Source organism: Anopheles coluzzii, chromosome 3, assembly GCF_943734685.1.
Source record: "Anopheles coluzzii chromosome 3, AcolN3, whole genome shotgun sequence".
Lineage (NCBI taxonomy): Eukaryota > Metazoa > Arthropoda > Insecta > Diptera > Culicidae > Anopheles > Anopheles coluzzii.
This window is the reverse complement of record NC_064671.1, coordinates 83,914,918-83,932,739: the sequence shown is the minus strand read 5'-3', so window position 1 is coordinate 83,932,739 and position 17,822 is coordinate 83,914,918. Positions and strand designations below refer to the sequence as shown.

Below are 17,822 nucleotides of genomic sequence, written 5' to 3'. Positions count from 1 at the left end.
AATTGTGGAATCGGTTGATCTGGATTGTTGCTCCCAATTTATAGTTATCGCTTTATCTTATTGTCTAAAATGTTCACGACATTTGATAAACGGCGATAAGCAGCTTTTACGTACAACACCGTACTTTAAATTACTTCTAGTACTTTTTACATTAGATTAGAATGAACCCATTAGAACCCATTGGGGTTCGTCGTCTGAAGTTTGGAATACTGTTGAAGTCTTTCATCTATATTCTAGAATAATTCTGTTTTAGTAACTATTTCTTTACATAAAAGTCGTATAGGAATTTCGGCAACAGGTTTTCGTTCTAACAGTTTTACGTGTAAGAAAAACAATAGGCAATATAAATTTGATAAACGGCGATAAGCAGCTTTTACGTACAACACCGTACTTTAAATTACTTCTAGTACTTTTTACATTAGATTAGAATGAACCCATTAGAACCCATTGGGGTTCGTCGTCTGAAGTTTGGAATACTGTTGAAGTCTTTCATCTATATTCTAGAATAATTCTGTTTTAGTAACTATTTCTTTACATAAAAGTCGTATAGGAATTTCGGCAACAGGTTTTCGTTCTAACAGTTTTACGTGTAAGAAAAACAATAGGCAATAGCCTTGTGAAATTGAAAATCAAAACAACGAAAACTGTTATACTGTTATAGAAATGCCTTATGTTATCTATTTTCTTTACTAGTCGTCATACGCATTTCAAAAGCAAGTGAAAATGAGAGCAAAATAGTTTTTTTTTTTTGCACAAACGTACCTTCGTCAAGCTATACGACCACCTTTTAAAACCCCCCAGTTAAACCCCCCACGCAAAAGAAAGTAAAACATCCACCAGGATATGGATGTCCAAAAATTGCATCTTTAACTAGCCTGAAGGCGAGCGTTCAGCCGGTTTAGCCGGTGTGTGTGTGTGTGGGTCCCCAGCAGCGGTCACCGCACACAATTACGGAATTCCGCATCGACACCGTTCTCCACCGCACCGCGGCACCGTGGACAGGAAAGCGTAATGAAGCGTACAATTTACCGGTGCGCGGTGGGTCGAGTTAATCGTGGTACGCGTACTCAAAAAAACTACAGAGTTCATCGTCGGTCCACGGGCGCACACACAGCGGACCAGCACCGACACCGAGACGACGCTTCAGCAAATAATCGCATCAAAGCGTAATACAGCAGCGCGGAATCATGTGCACGGCGGCGGGTGCATCTCACCACGTGCAATTAAAACCACTCGCGCAACCAGACGAAAAGGGAAAAGCCTCCACAGTGTAGCCGCGCTTCCTCCTCGAGTGTCAAGGTAAAAGTTGATGGACTTGGGCGGGCTCGACCGACAGGTTCGCCGTTTCGGTTCAACGAGCAGAGGCGAGCGCGCGCGCGACACTGACGTGCCCCATTCGATTTCGGTAGCTTCCTTATTGTTGGGCGGGTGCGCGCGCGCGTACTCGCACGAGTCTGAAGCATTTGTGAGCGTCTGTGCTTCGATCTGAGCAGGCCATTGGCCGCGCGATGCCCATTAGCACAGGTCACGGATCCAGTTTGCGGTTGGGCGATGGACAAGAAAAACAAAAAAATCTGTATTGAAGAGCGCGCATTTTTCGCAATCTGAAGATCTTGACATTCGACCGTTCGCTGAAGTGCACGCGCCCACCATGTTTTTGGGTGTACGGACACGCTTGTGAATGAACGTTTTTGATGGAATACATTTAATGGATCCCGATGTGATGTGGTCTTTGAAGTGGATCATATTAATTCATGCGAGCAACCGCTTATCTTTCACACCCTCGTTAACCGGAGCACTAAAAGGCACTAAAAGGCGGAATATTAAAATCACATCAAACGCCATGACTCACCCCACCTTGATGAGGGGTTGTGGAGCGCAGGACACAATCTGCACCGTTCGCTGATCGCAATCTTGACCATTAGATACAAAGCCACCCACCCAACACCGTCGAAGGTCATCAGAAATGTGACTGCAAAAATGTGCCTAATGTGTGCCGCCTTGCATTCCAGTTTGAGATCGCGCCAATGACCTACTGACCATATGATCCTCGTCCGGATCCGAGCGCGTCGTAGTGGTCTTTACTGCGCACCGATAGCCAAACATAGGAGATACACATACACAAACACACATACCTAAAATCATAATCATTTGTGAGACGGTAATTTACGCGTGCTGAGCGTATACAAACACACCTTGTTGTGGTCAGACAGTATCAGACATGGAAACTGGTCCGCTTTGTCCTCGAGGAAACCGCCTTTTTCCGCCCGGCACTGGGAATGTCACTGTGTGGAGAGCACTGTGGAGGTGTACATTATGGTTCGGTTGGGCATATGATACACTATGGGCAGCGGAAAGTAAGCCGATCATTAAGCCGATACAGTTTTGTCGTCGGGCGTGTGACTCTGAACGAAAGGTGGGGCAGGGTAGTAGCACTGGACGGTTCGGTCTGGAGTATGCGCACAAGATGATGTGTGGTTTTAGCGTTTTTGGGGGGCATGGTAAAGCGAATTATTTCGTAATCTTTGTGGGATGGTTTTTGTTTTATGGAAGCTGTTTGTACAGCAGCATTTCAAGGTTTTCAAGGTGTAGATGACAAATGTACCTCACCCATTAATGTGGAGCTGTAAGTGGAACCGAAATGTATGAAACCACAAGCTGTCAGTTTGAATGTTAATATTGCCTTGTAACAAATTGCTCTGGATTGAAACTTTGTTGTAATCTGCACTATTTGTGAAAGATCAGTTATTTTAAAATACTACTTCTTAGAGAGATCATCCAACGGGATGCGGGCCTTACAGCGATGATCATTCACTGGAAATACTCACAATGCTGCCGATTTTCATATCGTCCCAAATCACGTCGACGGAGATATCTTGCTTCCGTTTCCGCTACTCTTGCTCCGCTTGCTTCCGCTGCCGAATATCCCGGTGAGCCACCTCTACAATTTGAGAAATAAAAGCTATAATCACTTTGTTATTATAGCTTCAGGCTACAGTACAAGCTATTGAGGACCTTACAATATGTCCAGTGGATTTTATTGGTTAGTGACTGCTCCCGTACGCTGTAATCTGAAGTAGACTCAATGTTTCTTTGGACATGGAATTGTACCTTTTGTTTAGCGTGTAGAATTGTACCTCTAGTCTCAGCGATATTCGACCAATTGTAACAGTTCAAACGTAAACCTCTTTCAAACTCTGCTCTGGATAAGATCGACAAGAAGTAAACAGTACAGGGCACTCAATCAGCACGTGGAACCGCTCTAGCTTCAAGAAATTGCAGATAGCTTCCTTCCTGTATCAACATGAGGTTCATTCGATTAAGAAAAGCTTCAGGAGATGTAGCGTTCTATCAAGAACTTTGTTGCGTGGAATTAGGCTCCTACAGCAGATTACAAGCAGTTGAATTTCTATATAACAGACGTGAGAGTTGGCTTTCACGTACTCGCAATAGTCGTATCTACATTGGGCATTGCTCTTTCCATACATATAGGTCAAGTACGACATCCATGAGAGTCGATACCGATTTCATTATACTCAACTTCTCGTAGGAACCTCAGTTCCTCCTTCCGTTAGTCACTAACTTCAGATTTTTTAAAGACATATTCGCACACTTTTCAGGGACGTATCTTCCACTAAAGACCAAGTTATCCTGCTAGGAGTTATAAACATTCACAGATATTCAAGCTCATACACAGTGGTTTGATATGCTAAACTACGTTCTTATTCGATATTGACAATATATTGGCCCTGTTTTTACAAAAATACCTTTAATATCATACAAACTCTATTTGCTCCATATTATTATCGTTTTAATCTTCAGAAGACAAATTGAAGACAAACTCACACGACCCATGACGTCATTAAGCATGAAAACGAACTTAACAGCTGCCGAAAGGCACTAATAACGAAACAACCGCAGCTGGTGCCAATGATAGTACGAAGCTTTTGTCTATTTGCTCTCTCATGCGAACTGAGGAAACGGTCGAAATTTACAGCATACAATTGTAGTGCACACAGCAACCGAGCGCAACACACTTTATTGATCCCATAAACAAAACTCGCGTGCGTGCGCCGTTCGGTTGGTTAATCGAAACTTAATTTAATCACCAACATGCATTTATGAGGTACGAAATTGACGCGATCCATTATTCTGTACAACGCCGTCGTTGTTAAGCAAACGGCGCATATCTCGCTCTCGTTCCCAGATCGAGCACATCGAGAGCGACATGATCGAGTAGAACCAAATTCATTAGCCATGGTTAAGCACTGGGACGGGGCGGGTACGGTTACTGGTACCATTCTTCAGCGCCAGACACTACCGCTACACGCAAAAAGGGCCAGCTCAAGAGCGGGACCACCTCCACACACTCCCTTTCAAACTCACTCCACACCTCTAGGGCCAATAATCTGCTGTTATGATTCAATTAGACTTGCGGCCGCGGGTGCTTTAATTATGAAACGGTTTGTTTTGCCATCAATGGACTTCGAATCGGAGCTCCAATCCCCCCCCCCCCCCCCCCCCCCCCCCCGGCCGTAGTCAGCGGAACGGGGTGAAGGGTGGTACTGGTTAATGATGGTGCGAGATCGGCCTGTGCGAAGGTGAGGTGCGCACACACACACACATACACACGAATCACAGTCCCCGTCCCTCTCGCTGGTGGTGCGTTTTGTTACCATTCCAATTCCGCATTACCCCCAGCGCTGGGGCGAAAAATAAATAACGACCCTTAAAGGTGGCACACGCGCGTTTGCACGCTGCAGGTGAATGTTTACTTTGTGGCGGCCGGCTGGCAGGCCTTACTCTTGCGCCCTCCCAATACGGCCTCCTCCAACAGTGTTTGTACGTGGCACGATTGCGCGCCTTGCGTTACACATACGCAGAGAGTGCACGGGTGCAGGAGGAGGGCATTGTATTCGGGGGCCCGAGAGTGGTGTACGCCTTCTTCCCTCCCTTCCTCCTCCTCCTCCCCCTCCACAGCGCGTAGAGAGAACCCTTTTTTTGTGGTTTTGAATCACAAGGCACCACGGCCGGCCGATGCGCCCGAGCCGATCGATCTCGGCCAGCTGGCGCAATTGAAGGAATTGGACGGTGCGCGCAGGAATTTCACCTTGGGCTGCCACCGACCAAGCCGCAGCAGAGCCTCCCCGCTCCCCACGGATGCGAAAGGAGTTTTCACGTTTCACGTGCAAAACCTCCCCTTGGCCTTGGGGGCCAGAAGTTCGCTTTGTTCTCGCGTTCTGTGTTGCTAACGTTTTAGCGTGTGGTTTTTTTTTGTTACTCGCGCTTCAGGTAAGGTCAGGCCCGATCGAGAAGATTCGCAAACGATCGACAGCGGTTGACACATCCTGGAGCGGTGGAGGTGAACCGTCAAGATAGCTGGAGGATTGGTAGGCATTTGATTGAGTTCCGGCAACGCGTGCCATGACTAGCCTGCGCAAACGTTACACCATTTGAGGTGTACCGAACGACTTGACACTCAATAAATTTGAAAGTAACGTTGCATTATGAAGAGCATACATTTAATACGTCACCTCCAAAGTAAAGTCCACTACCACCAGCAAGTCGTGATTGAGAATTTCACCTCAAGAGTGGCCTCCTCCAATGTCCAAAGTCTGAACTAGATCCAGTGCAGCAGGACCCCTCGAAAACGATCTACACTCAAAATGGAAAAATTAATTCGCTCACAGCAGGCCGCCAAAAAGGTCATCTCAGGTGGGCACAACATAACCTCGACCTTTCCCGCTTGCCTTGCCACATATCTCCAGAGTGTGCTCTCGTGCCGCGCACACTTTATGTTACCTGTTACTTGCAAATGCTCCCCCCGAAAAGGCATTTATCAACCGAACTGCGCTGAACTTTGAACTCTTGCAGACACTGCCACAGCTCTGGTGGATATTGAGTGCAGTTCATGTTTCATGTGTGTTTATTTTCCATTATCCACGCCCCAAACCAGAAATGCAGAATTTTGTTTGGTCTTTCATTCAACCGCATTCCGCGTGCTTCTCGAGCCCAATATTCTGTCACCTTTTATTTTCATTCGAGCGAGGTAAGTGGTGGCAAATTTATGCTACTCGAGCCTCGAGCAGTGGCGCTCTCGATGGTGGCGCCGGCGCACTGAAAACTCTCGTACGTATGTGAAATATCACATTATGCAATTGCCACTCAAGGAAGTGCTCCCCCTTTCGGGAGTGCTCGATCGACTGAGCGCACTCTGCTTGACGCCAATATTGTACGTCCAGATGCAGGACGGAGAGAATAATCCTTTCGAATTCTTCGATTTTTAAACCCAAGGTTTTGTTTCACTTTTTAGTATAATAAATTAGCATCTTCCTTTTTTTAAATGATGTCAATTAAGCGCCTGAAAGGCCACGGCAAAGGGTTACTGGAACGAGTTCCTTAACCAGACCTTGATGACACACAAAACAACATCATCATCAGCGGGAGAGATTTCGAACGATTTGCATTTTATTAAACTATAGTGCAACCTGTAATTAAACGAGCGCTTGCATCGATGATGGACGATCGCGATCGCGACCAATTTAAATGTCAATAAAATGCACCCCGAAAGTTTTTTTTTCCACAAAACATTAACGCTTTCTCCACTCTACTGTATATTGCAGGTAACTAATAACTAATGAGGATTGATGAGGAGCCTGAATTATGCTGCAATTAGTCGAACCCTCGAAACGGAAGCAAGATATCTCCGTCGGCGTGATTTGGGACGATATGAAAATCAAGACATAAAACGTGTAAGTGTGACAGCTATAATTCTTGCCGATGGAGAGTGCGTGAGTGTGTGTGTTTTTTTTAGAAAGCGGAATATTCATGCAAGAATGAAGTTTGAATATTTAAATCATGCACACCGCACACCTAAAGCAAATCAATTGGATCGCGCTATAAATTGTGTCCGCCTGATTTTCACGCCGAATTGAAAACTAGCCCTGGAATATCTCTTTCTCTTCCGCGTGTGGGCACAAATGAAGCATATTCATAAAACTTCTTCCCCCCTCGCAACACACACACGCCTGCGAAGTCCTACTAGTTTGTATGCTCAATTAGCCACCCCGAAGGCCGCAGAGTTGCTGCTGTGAGGCGGTTTTCCACCGCAAGGAAAGTTGCAATATGCCGAGAGCAATAAATTCTTCACCCTTTGCACCCCGTGAAACACACGTCCTCGACCCGTTTTTCCACGCACTACCCCGAGCGGGAGGGGGCTCACATGCTGTGCAGCAACAAACCGTACCGGACTTGCATACTTCCGTTTCGTGACAGTCCGCAATGAAGAAGCGCGATAGCATCGGGAGCAGCAATAGAAGGAGGTGGAAACGGGAAAAGTGCAGCGATCAACGGAAATGATGAATATGCTTCACACCGTTTGAAACAGCACACACACACAGGGAACTTTCGTTTATGCGTTCGGATTCGATGATGCTGAAGCCAGGGTAAAGCCGACGCCGAGCAAATTGTGAAATTGTCACCCTGCTGTGTGTAAACGCCTTCCCGATCTGTGTTTTTTCTTCCGTTAGCCGAGTGTGTTGGAGGGTTGTTTTCTATTCAGTTCCAAGACACACACACACACACACACACACACACGGCACTTCAACTCTCTTTCCACTTTTTCTCTGGCGGCCCGAACACCTGAACACACCTTCATGTGTGGTACGGTTTGATCGGATCGGCGGTAAAATATGACACAATCACGTACACCTATGTGCCCCACGCGGATGAAGATGAATGAGGTGCATTAGCATTTAGCATTTAGTTAGAAGGTGCAGCAGCAGACTGCGAGGCAGCAGCGCCCGGAAGGCTACGATCGAGTGCAGGCATTTGCATGCCGCACACCATCGATCACGTCCGGTGTCCGTCCCGGGGGGGAGGGCAAATTTATAGATGGTTCGGAAACAAGACGACTTACATTGCGCATATGATTTCTTTTGTGGAATCTGAATCTGCTGTACATTAATCATGCACTTTTATTGTCGTTGTTTCATCTATTTGATCGTTGTTAAATTTGATCTTCTTTGTACATGGACATAACAAGACACTCATTTGATCGACGCGATTCGTACTCAAGAATAACAGTGTGTGGAGCGTTATATCCGGCTCGAAGGACCAAAAAGAAGATAATTGCTATTTTGTTTTTACTTCTTTTTTTATGAGAAAAATCTATGGATGTGGGACATGACAAGCGAAAAACTACATATCATTAGATAGTTAAAGCCCATTAACCACAAATCACAATATCGAATCCGGTTCGAAGGACCAAATGTTAAAAATTAAACTTTTTTGTGTGCTTCTTGGAATTTATTTGAAGTATTGTGTTAAATCTAAAAACTTACTTGTCAATTTAATGAGATTTGATATTTAAACAAATCAATCACATGATTAAACCAAAGGAAACACGTTATAAACATCGGCATCCGGTTCGAAGGACCAAAACCCGATTTGGAATGATGTGCGCTAAATTTTATATATATTTTAAAATGTTGAGCTAACTGAAGACTAAAACAGCGTTAACAACTATAAATAGTTCTCTGTAGCAATGACCATCCTATGGATGGCACAATTTCTATATATCATTGACTACTCAATGGTAGATCCATTCTATGGCGCGTGACAGCGTTTTTTTGCTTCTAATGATCCAATAAACTATAAAAATTTAACATCAGAGATCGCACACTGTCATGTCTTCCCATTGATATCCGTGACACTATCTCCGATCGACCTTCAACCAAACCACCGAGACTAGGGCGAAGGAAGCTTAAGTGGTTTGACACGTTTGCTAACCGGCACAAATGGGAAAGGCCATCGGCAAATTGTCCTGCGATCGGGATCAAAGATGCATTTGGTGCGGAACTTTTTCGCGATCGCTACATCGCGCCTATCTGTGAGTGTATGTGTGTGTGTGCGTCTTCTCCGTACGAGGAGGTCAAACTGACGCACCTCTTCTCTGACTTCATGTGCCCCGTGAGGGTAAATTAATTGCGCCGCCACAACCGTGCCCCAAACGGTGACACACGGCTGCGCGATCCATGCCGACGGATCGAGGTCGAAGGGTTTGCCCCGTCGCGATGAGCATATGCAACACACATGCGCGCTGTCACTTGGTTGATGTGTGCTGTTGCTGCTGCAACCGAAACGGCACTCTCATCGTTAGACGGTTGGAATTTGCATGCGGCACAGTACGAAAAAGGAAACCCGAAGAACAAGAGCGCGCGCTCGCGCGTTAACTTGCCATTAAAAATGTGTTATAATTTTATTTACAAATTGTAACGCCTCGCATAGCCCCATTCGTCGCGTGCAGGTGCCGCGTTGCGCAACGAAGTTGTCCGAAGCAGCTCCGTTGGTACAATTTGTACCCAATGGATTGTTTACGTTGGGTTGTGCGGCGGTGCGTCCAGTGCGTCTAGCTTCCCGCCTTTCTATTAATGAGCTAATGGAGGCGATCAGCGCATTAGTAACGCTTATTTAATAGTGCCCAAATTTTTCGTTGATAAAACGAAACCTAACGAGTGATCTGTTTCGGAGGAGGAAAGTAAAAAAAAACCAAAACACTCAAATTACCGAACAATCCGTTTGTTCCACCCACGCACGGAGCCAATGATTAAGCTCAATTTAATTATCCCACCTTTTATGCAACGATTGCCACGCACCGGGACAGGTTGTTTTTTCGTTGGAATGTAGCACGCTGTCGATATGAAGTGACGATCACCAATATCGCAGACTGTTTGAATGTGTATGTGTGTCGCGATGGATTTCCCATTCGTTCGTTTGTGTTTACACGGTTCGATTCGAAACTTGAACCGGTTCGTGTTCCTCCTAGTGATACAGAAAACGCGCGCGAACACCAGGAACAAACGATTGCTTAAAAAAAACCCCGCCAACTTCGAAACGTTGTCACCGACGCCGACAACACCGACGCCAGAGCAGTTCAATGATTGGTAATTTCAATTGAGAAACACAAACGGTACACACCGACCACACAGCCGCTAAGCAGCTACTACCGCCGCTACACTAAGAGCCACAACGAAAGAGAAAGAAAGAGCGAGGGAGCGAGCGTGTACACGGCTGAAGAGAGGAGAAAATAGTTTACAAACGGATTTTGCGGTTTGCGGTTGTCGTGGAGGGGTTCGTCGCCTGCTTCTGTTCCTCCGTTAGTATCGCCCTACCTCTCAGACATCTACTAATGGTGGACGGCTGAGCGCGCGTGATTAACCCGACAAGTAGCTTTCTGTTTCTCGATCAACTTTTACATAATGATGACCGCTTGACGGCTGGGGCCCGAGCTGCGACGGAGGCCGTCTTGGAGCTGCGGTTGTAAAACGGGAGGAGTTGGTAAGATATTTAAGACGCATACACACAAAAGAGATCCGCCGTTTCAACAACTCTCCCCTGGGGGGGGGGGGGGGCATGATCGTGAAAGTGTGATCTTATCCGAAGCTGGGGATCGTTCCAAAGGGAAGAGAGTTTGCATCATCAGGATTTTAGCCACAAGTTTTGGTTGCGATCCTCTGCACCTCATTTGCCTCTTCCGCCTCAGTATATTGACGAGTGAGGTTTGACCTTGGACAAACCCCATTCCAACGTGCGGGACGATCGAAAAAACACACACACCTTCTTGCTCAGCGGCGGTGCGTCTTGTAGTTGTGCACTGTCCTGGCTTCTTCTGTTGTGGCAGTAACAAAAACGCCCCAACGCGGTAGTGGGTCAGGTTCAGGTACGGATCCCTTTTTTTATTCCGCTTGCCGAGACTGACTCGATTTGGTCGATTCGGAAGATGTCCCTGTTTGTGGCAGTTTGAGGTCGGGTCGGTCTCGACGGGCTGACTAATGGGGACTGACCGATGCAGCGTACCAATTCGGGCAAATAAATCAATCCAGCAGCCACCGCCGCCAACAAAAGATAGGGTCGGGGATTTAACTTTAGCACACACGATTGCAACAGTTCAAATTGAGGGTTGTCTTTAAGGCTTTACATTTCAACGTATTGTGAAACGTACGCTTCCATCAGAGGCGATCCTTTTTTTTCGTTTCTATCCCAAGGCTCGCATGAGAAGCAACAGCCAAACATGCTGCCCGCTGTTGCTAAACTGAAGAAGCGATGATGCAAGTCTACCCCCTAATGACAATAATCCACAACTATGTGTGGCACATGCTTGTACTAAATCAGGTGTAGCAGCCATCTAACGATGATTGATTGATTTGACGCAAGGCGGACCCAAATGTCCCGCCATAGGTCCTTCCCTCTCGCTATGCAGATGTGTACCGAGCTTCTTGCTGGTCGCATGGTCGGATAGGCATAGTAAAACGTGAACCTCACACAGCTGCCCGTGTTTCCGTCATGAGGCCGATGATTTATGTTATTTGCCGATTTGTGTACCCACCACCACCCATCACCAATCGTTGGCTGAGAGGCCCTTCGGTAGGGAGGTGCTAAGCGCATAATTGAAAATTGCTGCGAACTCCGCTGGGCTTTCAATTTCAATCGACGTGGCTCCGGTGTCTAATGAGCGTTACGAATGATAATTACCCACCCAAATGTACTGCACCACCCTACACCACGCGCTGTGTTTCGTTGGCGTTTTCGGTGTGGAACCGCCGCTAAGCAGTGCCGTTTTGCACATTAAAACGAAACTGAAACTGCTGGTGAGCAAGGCCCAATGTAATAGGGCTGGTTACTAAGTGTAGAACGGTCATGGAGACTTGGTGAAACAATTCATAGGGGGAGGTTGTTTTCGAGTTTTGCAAATGACCCTGTCTTTCCTGGGCAGCTTTATTGGAGGTGGCATCTGACATTTATGAGTGCTTGAAGAAAGTGTATGTAAAAGGGGTATAAAATATTAATATTGAGACCTCCCATTGAGCGATCACCATACCGTTACACTATTGACTGAGGGGTCTTTTATAACCGTAGTAGATTTTAAACGAGTCTCCTTAGCACGTTTGGTATAGTCTCAGCTCAACAGTTCCAACATAAAGATTCTAATAAATGTCCTACACCACACACCTAACAGGGCCCATCGAATAACTTACTGCGCATGCGAGAGCGCCTACTCGCACGAACCACACGACCTTTAACGTCCGGTCTGGCTGGTGCTGGTGCTTTACAAGTTTTCGGGACGGGCAATCAAAACTTCACGTCAAATAATGATCTCCCACGGCGTAGACTGTACCACTTGGGCGCTACAATGTCTAGCCACTCTACGCGGATCGGACCAGAGCCTTCAACGTACCGACCGCAAACGGTACAGCAAAAAAAAAGCGTACAGAGATACGTCCAGCGCACAATGTCTCAATTATCGCTTGGGCTTCCTAACTACACTTTGGCGGAACATGGAACAGCCGCAACAGTCGTGGTTGCCGTGCTTCCGTCGTGCCAGATTGGTTTGAATTTTATGGGTAAAGCACTCACACCATGCATGCTGTTTGGTGAGCAGGCATATAGCAACCGTCAACAGCGACGACGTCTTGGACAGGTGGATAATTAATCCGATCTGTTCGGTAGGCTCTAATCCCCCGCCACACGTCATCACTGCTTCTTTGTAGGGCGGATTTAGGCATTGCCCCAAAACGTCCAATCAGTTCAGACATTGTTGCGTGTGTAGAAAGTGATGCAATCGTCTGTTTTGCGTGGTGGTTGTAAACATGCGAACACCTGCTCGCGAGCCTAAAACAGTATCATTTTGTTTAACTCAATAAACTAGCGCTAATTAGTCGACTCTCACATATACTCTGCACAACGCTTCTCGGGCAAAAGCTGGAATTTAGTATCATTGTGGCGTACATTAACACATGGTCCCCATAGTCATCTTACAAATACATTACAATTGCGCACTGTAAAACTACTACTGTGAAAAGATCCTAATCACACTTCCCAAAGTACAAGATGGACTCCTCCACGTCGCAGATGATAGCTTGCACGATGTAGCAAACGGCCTCAATTCGCCCGTGTGCACTCTCAAAGCCACCGTGCAGAGAACGTGTAAAGAAGAGCAGATCTGACATTTGATCGGATCCTTTCGGGTTGCGCGTCGGAAAAGGTTTCGTACCGTGTAGCGCTAGTGATTTCCATAAAAAGCAATTAAAGCAGCAGACAACACGGTAGCGACCTTTTCCTAGTGCTGCTGTTGCCGTTGCTACCGTAGGCTTTCGGACAAAACTACATCACAACTGGTGCCGGTTCCTTGAAGCAGGGCGCTGCAACGTTTGGAGGATCGCTGGCAGGCGGCGACGACAGATGACATGAGCCTGTTTGACCTCTTCAAGAGCACCTGTAATGCCGCATTAAATCCACAACACATTCAGTGACTCCCATAACGCATTATACGACGCGGAGTTGCCTCTCCGGCAGACATATTTCACGCTACGAATCACCCTCGCCGGCGATGTATATTCATCGCTTTTAAAGCACTCCATTTGTTCGAGAGCTTCTTAAGTAGTGAATGTTGCTAAAGTTTATCAAACTTCCTGCCTGAGCGGCGGTCACGGTCAAGGCGTCACCGGGCAAAAAACAACAACGCCACCGTCGAGGCCGTATCTGCACAGATATAAATCATCACCACTGAAGCTGAAGCCGTTTTGTTTTAATTAACTAACAAACTATCAAGCAACGGCGGAAAAGTGCCTTCCATCAAAGGGAGGAGAACCACACTGATAACGAATCACACCTTGAAATGAACACACCATTCGGAGTTTTACGGCGAAAATCTTTCTCACGCCATCTAATTTGCACACTATGTAAACTGTCCATTACACAAACACACAGCACAGAGCAGGGTTGTAGCTAGTATGCACAATGAAAGAGCATGTCAGCGAATGTTATCTATTTCTTCGTCTGTTTGGTTTACAAAGTCGTTGCTCATCAAGCGGGACGACAGCATCTTAGCGGCCGTAGATTTCCACCTGGAAGTTCATGCCATTTCCACGCTGCGTCTTCAGATTGATACGGGTGTAGTTCTTTCCGATGCCACCGCTCGTAATACTGGCGTATCCTCCACGGCCACTGCCGAGCCGGTCGTACACGTAGATGGCGGTAATATTGCGTCCACGCTGTCCCTTCAGCGGGTAGTCCAGGTAGGCAGACTTCACGCGCAGGAACGAACTCGACTGTATGACGGTGGTTTGGTTGACGAGGCTATCGTACGGGATGCGCGATCCGAAGAAGTAGTTGTGCGTCTGGGCGGTAACCATACAGGCACCGAGCACGGCGGCCAGCACTACAACAAACACGGTGGCGAATTTCATCTCGTTGCTCGGGAGCTTCTGGGATGGGAGTGATACGTAAAGCACAAGATACCTCCGGAAGTGAATCGAACCGTTCGCAAAGCACACACTACTGACGATTGGGACGGTAATGCCAGTACTGTTTATATGCGGCGCTCGCGTGCGCTTATCTTATCTCTCCTTCCCTAGTTTGTCGGGAAAAAGCGAAACCTTCTTCAACTCTGTGCTCTTCTTTGCACAAATTCTTTGTTTTTCTGAAAACATTGCTCAACCTGAACACAACTGTTTGTACAGCACGATTCATCTTCACTGTGTTCCGGAGCCAAGTGAACAAAAAATTGCACTTTCTGTGACATGTATGTACCGTGGCAAAAGGGGGTGCTGTGGTACAGTTGACACGTTTTAACATACACGAGGGGTATGCACATCGTTAGTTGTTGTTCTTTACCGGTACATATTTAGGTAGTACACACCGATTGGTTGTTTATCGACAGTTCCGAAACGAGCGTCAGGATGATTTGATCGTGTCCGTACACACTTGCGTATCACGTAGATAACGATCGTGATGAATCAACCGCTTCTGGCCGGATCTCGTTATATGATATGACAACGATATCGCGCACCCTATCTTGGAAGATGATCATTTCGCTGATAATGTGGATCACCGACACAGTTCAAGGCACTGGGGGATTTTTTTAGACGGAAAATCTATGTACGCGATCGAAAATGAGTCATAATTATTGAAGTCTTCAATGCATTTTCAAGGTAACACTTTTCAAAAGGTTGATATCCTAGTCGCGAACCATACCAGTGAGTCGTTTGGAGTAAAAAGTACTTCAGCTATATCAAAGTAACTGTAACTGCAAAGTAGCTATAACTAGACATCAGGAATAGGCCTCCACGTAAGCGATCTGGCATACCATAGCCTCAAAGTCACACACTGCATTCTATAGCGCTGGATGTAGCACTCGTAAGACATAGAATTAATTAAACATGAAAAATAGACGTGTTTGCTCTCGCACCGGAGATCTTCTATTACCGGACAGCTTAGTTAATGTTTGATTTTTTTTTGGCCTATCCATAGCAAAGCACTCCCACCCCCCCACAAACGAAAGGTTTCTACACAGGAAATGTAGGGAAAGGTCAACACCGGCACATCATTGTTGCACTCGGCGTGTCTGTGATTGTGAAACCATCACTGACATAATAATAAATTTAATTGAATGCTTCCCAGAAGAGATAGGTAACATAAATCTTGGCTGCCCTTAAACCGTGTACCGAAAGCCGACTGCATGCATGCATATTGCGAGTGGCTGGAAAGAGAGAGGCACGCGACCAGATCCACCAGCCAAGAAGATTGGATATATGGGGTATGCCAAGATTTGAGCAGCTCCACTGATGAGCATTAGATGTATCAACGCTTACGTAACGCGACGTTTGGGAAAGAACCTCAGCCACCTTCTGACCTTTTGTGCGCGCTGATAAGACCAACACACCACGGCGCAAGCTGATCCACAAATCGATGCTAATGATGCAACCTCATATAAACTCGCACCGGAATGGTCTAATGAGGCACGGCCGATTCGTCACGGAACATCTCCCAAAAATCAATTCCTTCAGGCCGCGAATCCTGATTGGATCCTGATTGCCAGCAGACCCGACGGTGTGAGAGAATCACTCACGAGGGTCAGCTGACATTTAGCCACGCTACGACGCAGCGACGACGGACTGCATACGCCGCAACCAGCCGGCCCAACCATTTCTTGATTATGACTGATGAAGCTAACGAATCTAACGGCGCGGAAGGTTAAAGGTGACCAAAGACTAATATCTCCTCTCCCCACTGCCACTGCTGTACCCGGGACTAAGAATGCTAAATACCAACCATAAACGAAGCGTCCAATGAATATCTCATTATGACCATATCCTGCTTGCTCGTAGCGCGCCATGTCGTAGGTGGTGAGCGGTTCGCGCACTTTCGCAATGGACATCCACCGAGCGGCGAGACTTAGATAACTCTCTGGCAGTCCACCTCTACGGTCTCTACACGGCTCTGCAACTTCCCACATAAATCTTTCAACCACCGCAATGTGTCCAACCCGCGCCTCAAATCGTTCTCTTCACGTGGCAGCAGCAGAAGAGAGCACACTTTGAGCACCCTTCTTAGAGTTGCTGTCGTCGCCGGTGGCCGCCACCGATCGAGGAGAAGCTCTCGCGCTCGATACCGACAGCCTGCGGGACAGCTGGGAAAACTAGACGAAAGGGTGCAAAAAAAAACAAAACACATGAAATTAAACACAAAAATGCACACCTCGGAGGCAATGTGTGCTGAAGTTGTGCGAGAGTACACGGCGGACAGCAAAAGCGAAGTATCATTAGCATTCATTACACAAAATACCGCAGCTCGTTTTCGGTGTTAAACGAGCGGTATGTACATACCGTTAGCGGTGTACTCTCCCGCACTGGGTTAAGGTGCCGCCGCAAGGCACCGTCGCATTGCGAAGAATTCTCGCCTCCGACCAGTGGGGGTTGTGCGAAGATGTGTCCGACATGAAGCACTGAAGTTTCGGATTACCGAAGCGCGGAGGGTGGTTCGGCTTCGAGAGCAGCAGGCCATTGGGAAATTCTTGCTTCGACTATTTCTAATGGACTACTCCCTCTTCGTTCCAATAGCAATTATTTTGATAGTGATCCAGTGCGGGCCAGTGATCTGTCCGCGTTCACCAGGGTGGAAGCGAACAACTTCAAGCGATTCTGTGCAGTTATGTATGTCCGCAGGCATTCGTTGAATGTGCCGAAGTATGTGTTCGACATTTATTCCTGGAACGTCGTGTACGAGATTGTTGGAGGTCTTTGGATGCACTTGGCAAGCACCATAACTGGAGCTTGATTTATCAGACGAAGACGCGTATCAAAAGCGGTCCCATAAAGGGAGCAACAAAAATCCTTCAGAAAAAATTGCAATTTATCCTGACAGTTGGGTAAAACAAAAATCATAAATTTCAACAACGTGCTCCACAGCTCAAGACCTGTTTCCTCGTGTCCTTCTGCAGTAAAACAATATCCAAGGATCGTTGGATTAATTGTTCATCGAGCGGATAGTTGATCTCGTTACCTAAAAAGGATCCGTACGGTCGAAAGTTGTCCAGTGAGAACGATAACTTCCAATGTGGGACGTGTTGGATTCGTGCCGATCGGGCTCTGGCAGCTTTTAAATGGATCAACTTAGAGCGACTCGTAAATTTCGCTCATTACGCTAAGTAACCCTAGACACTGGCTTGTTATGCAACCTCACAAGTCAAACAAGATCATGCGGAGAATGTATCAAACTAGGCATAAAGAATGAATTTTTCATGCCACTGATTTATAAAAATATTCGATTCTGTATGCAAGATCATCGAAGATGTTTGCGTGCCTCTTTAACAGCAATCCCAAACAGCTTTTAAACACTCTCACTTTCTTTTATCATCACGCATCAGATGCCTCATCTAAGATGTTTATACTTGCACGACTCTTCCCCACCTCAACCTGCTTCCTCCATTAACATTCCCATCGCGAACGTTGTTACAACACGAGAAAGCTCCACATGGTGCATGG

General features: G+C 46.6%; 2 protein-coding genes across 9 annotated transcripts in view; one reads left to right on the top strand and one right to left on the bottom strand.

The window, feature by feature from the left end:
* LOC120955777 (transcription factor SPT20 homolog) overlaps window positions 1-17,822 on the top strand; it is a 93,158-nt gene that overhangs the window by 63,076 nt on the left and 12,260 nt on the right. For 5 of the 8 annotated variants that reach the window (XM_040376914.2, XM_040376916.2, XM_040376912.2 and 2 more), the window contains one exon: window positions 6,624-6,752. The exons of the other annotated variants lie outside the window; for them this stretch is intronic. In XM_040376914.2, coding sequence (XP_040232848.2) covers window positions 6,648-6,752 — 105 coding nt within the window. In that variant the 5' untranslated portion in view covers window positions 6,624-6,647. The remainder of the gene's footprint in view (window positions 1-6,623; window positions 6,753-17,822) is intronic. 8 annotated transcript variants of the gene reach the window in all.
* LOC120955781 (probable salivary secreted peptide) lies at window positions 13,780-14,351 on the bottom strand. The gene has a single exon (XM_040376926.2). The coding sequence runs from the start codon at window positions 14,244-14,246 to the stop codon at window positions 13,884-13,886; it is 363 nt and encodes a 120-aa protein (XP_040232860.2). The 5' UTR covers window positions 14,247-14,351; the 3' UTR covers window positions 13,780-13,883.

Excerpts from the sequence above, each read along its gene's own strand:
- LOC120955781 (XM_040376926.2), bottom strand. The coding sequence starts at position 14,246 with ATGAAATTCGCCACCGTGTTTGTTGTAGTGCTGGCCGCCGTGCTCGGT.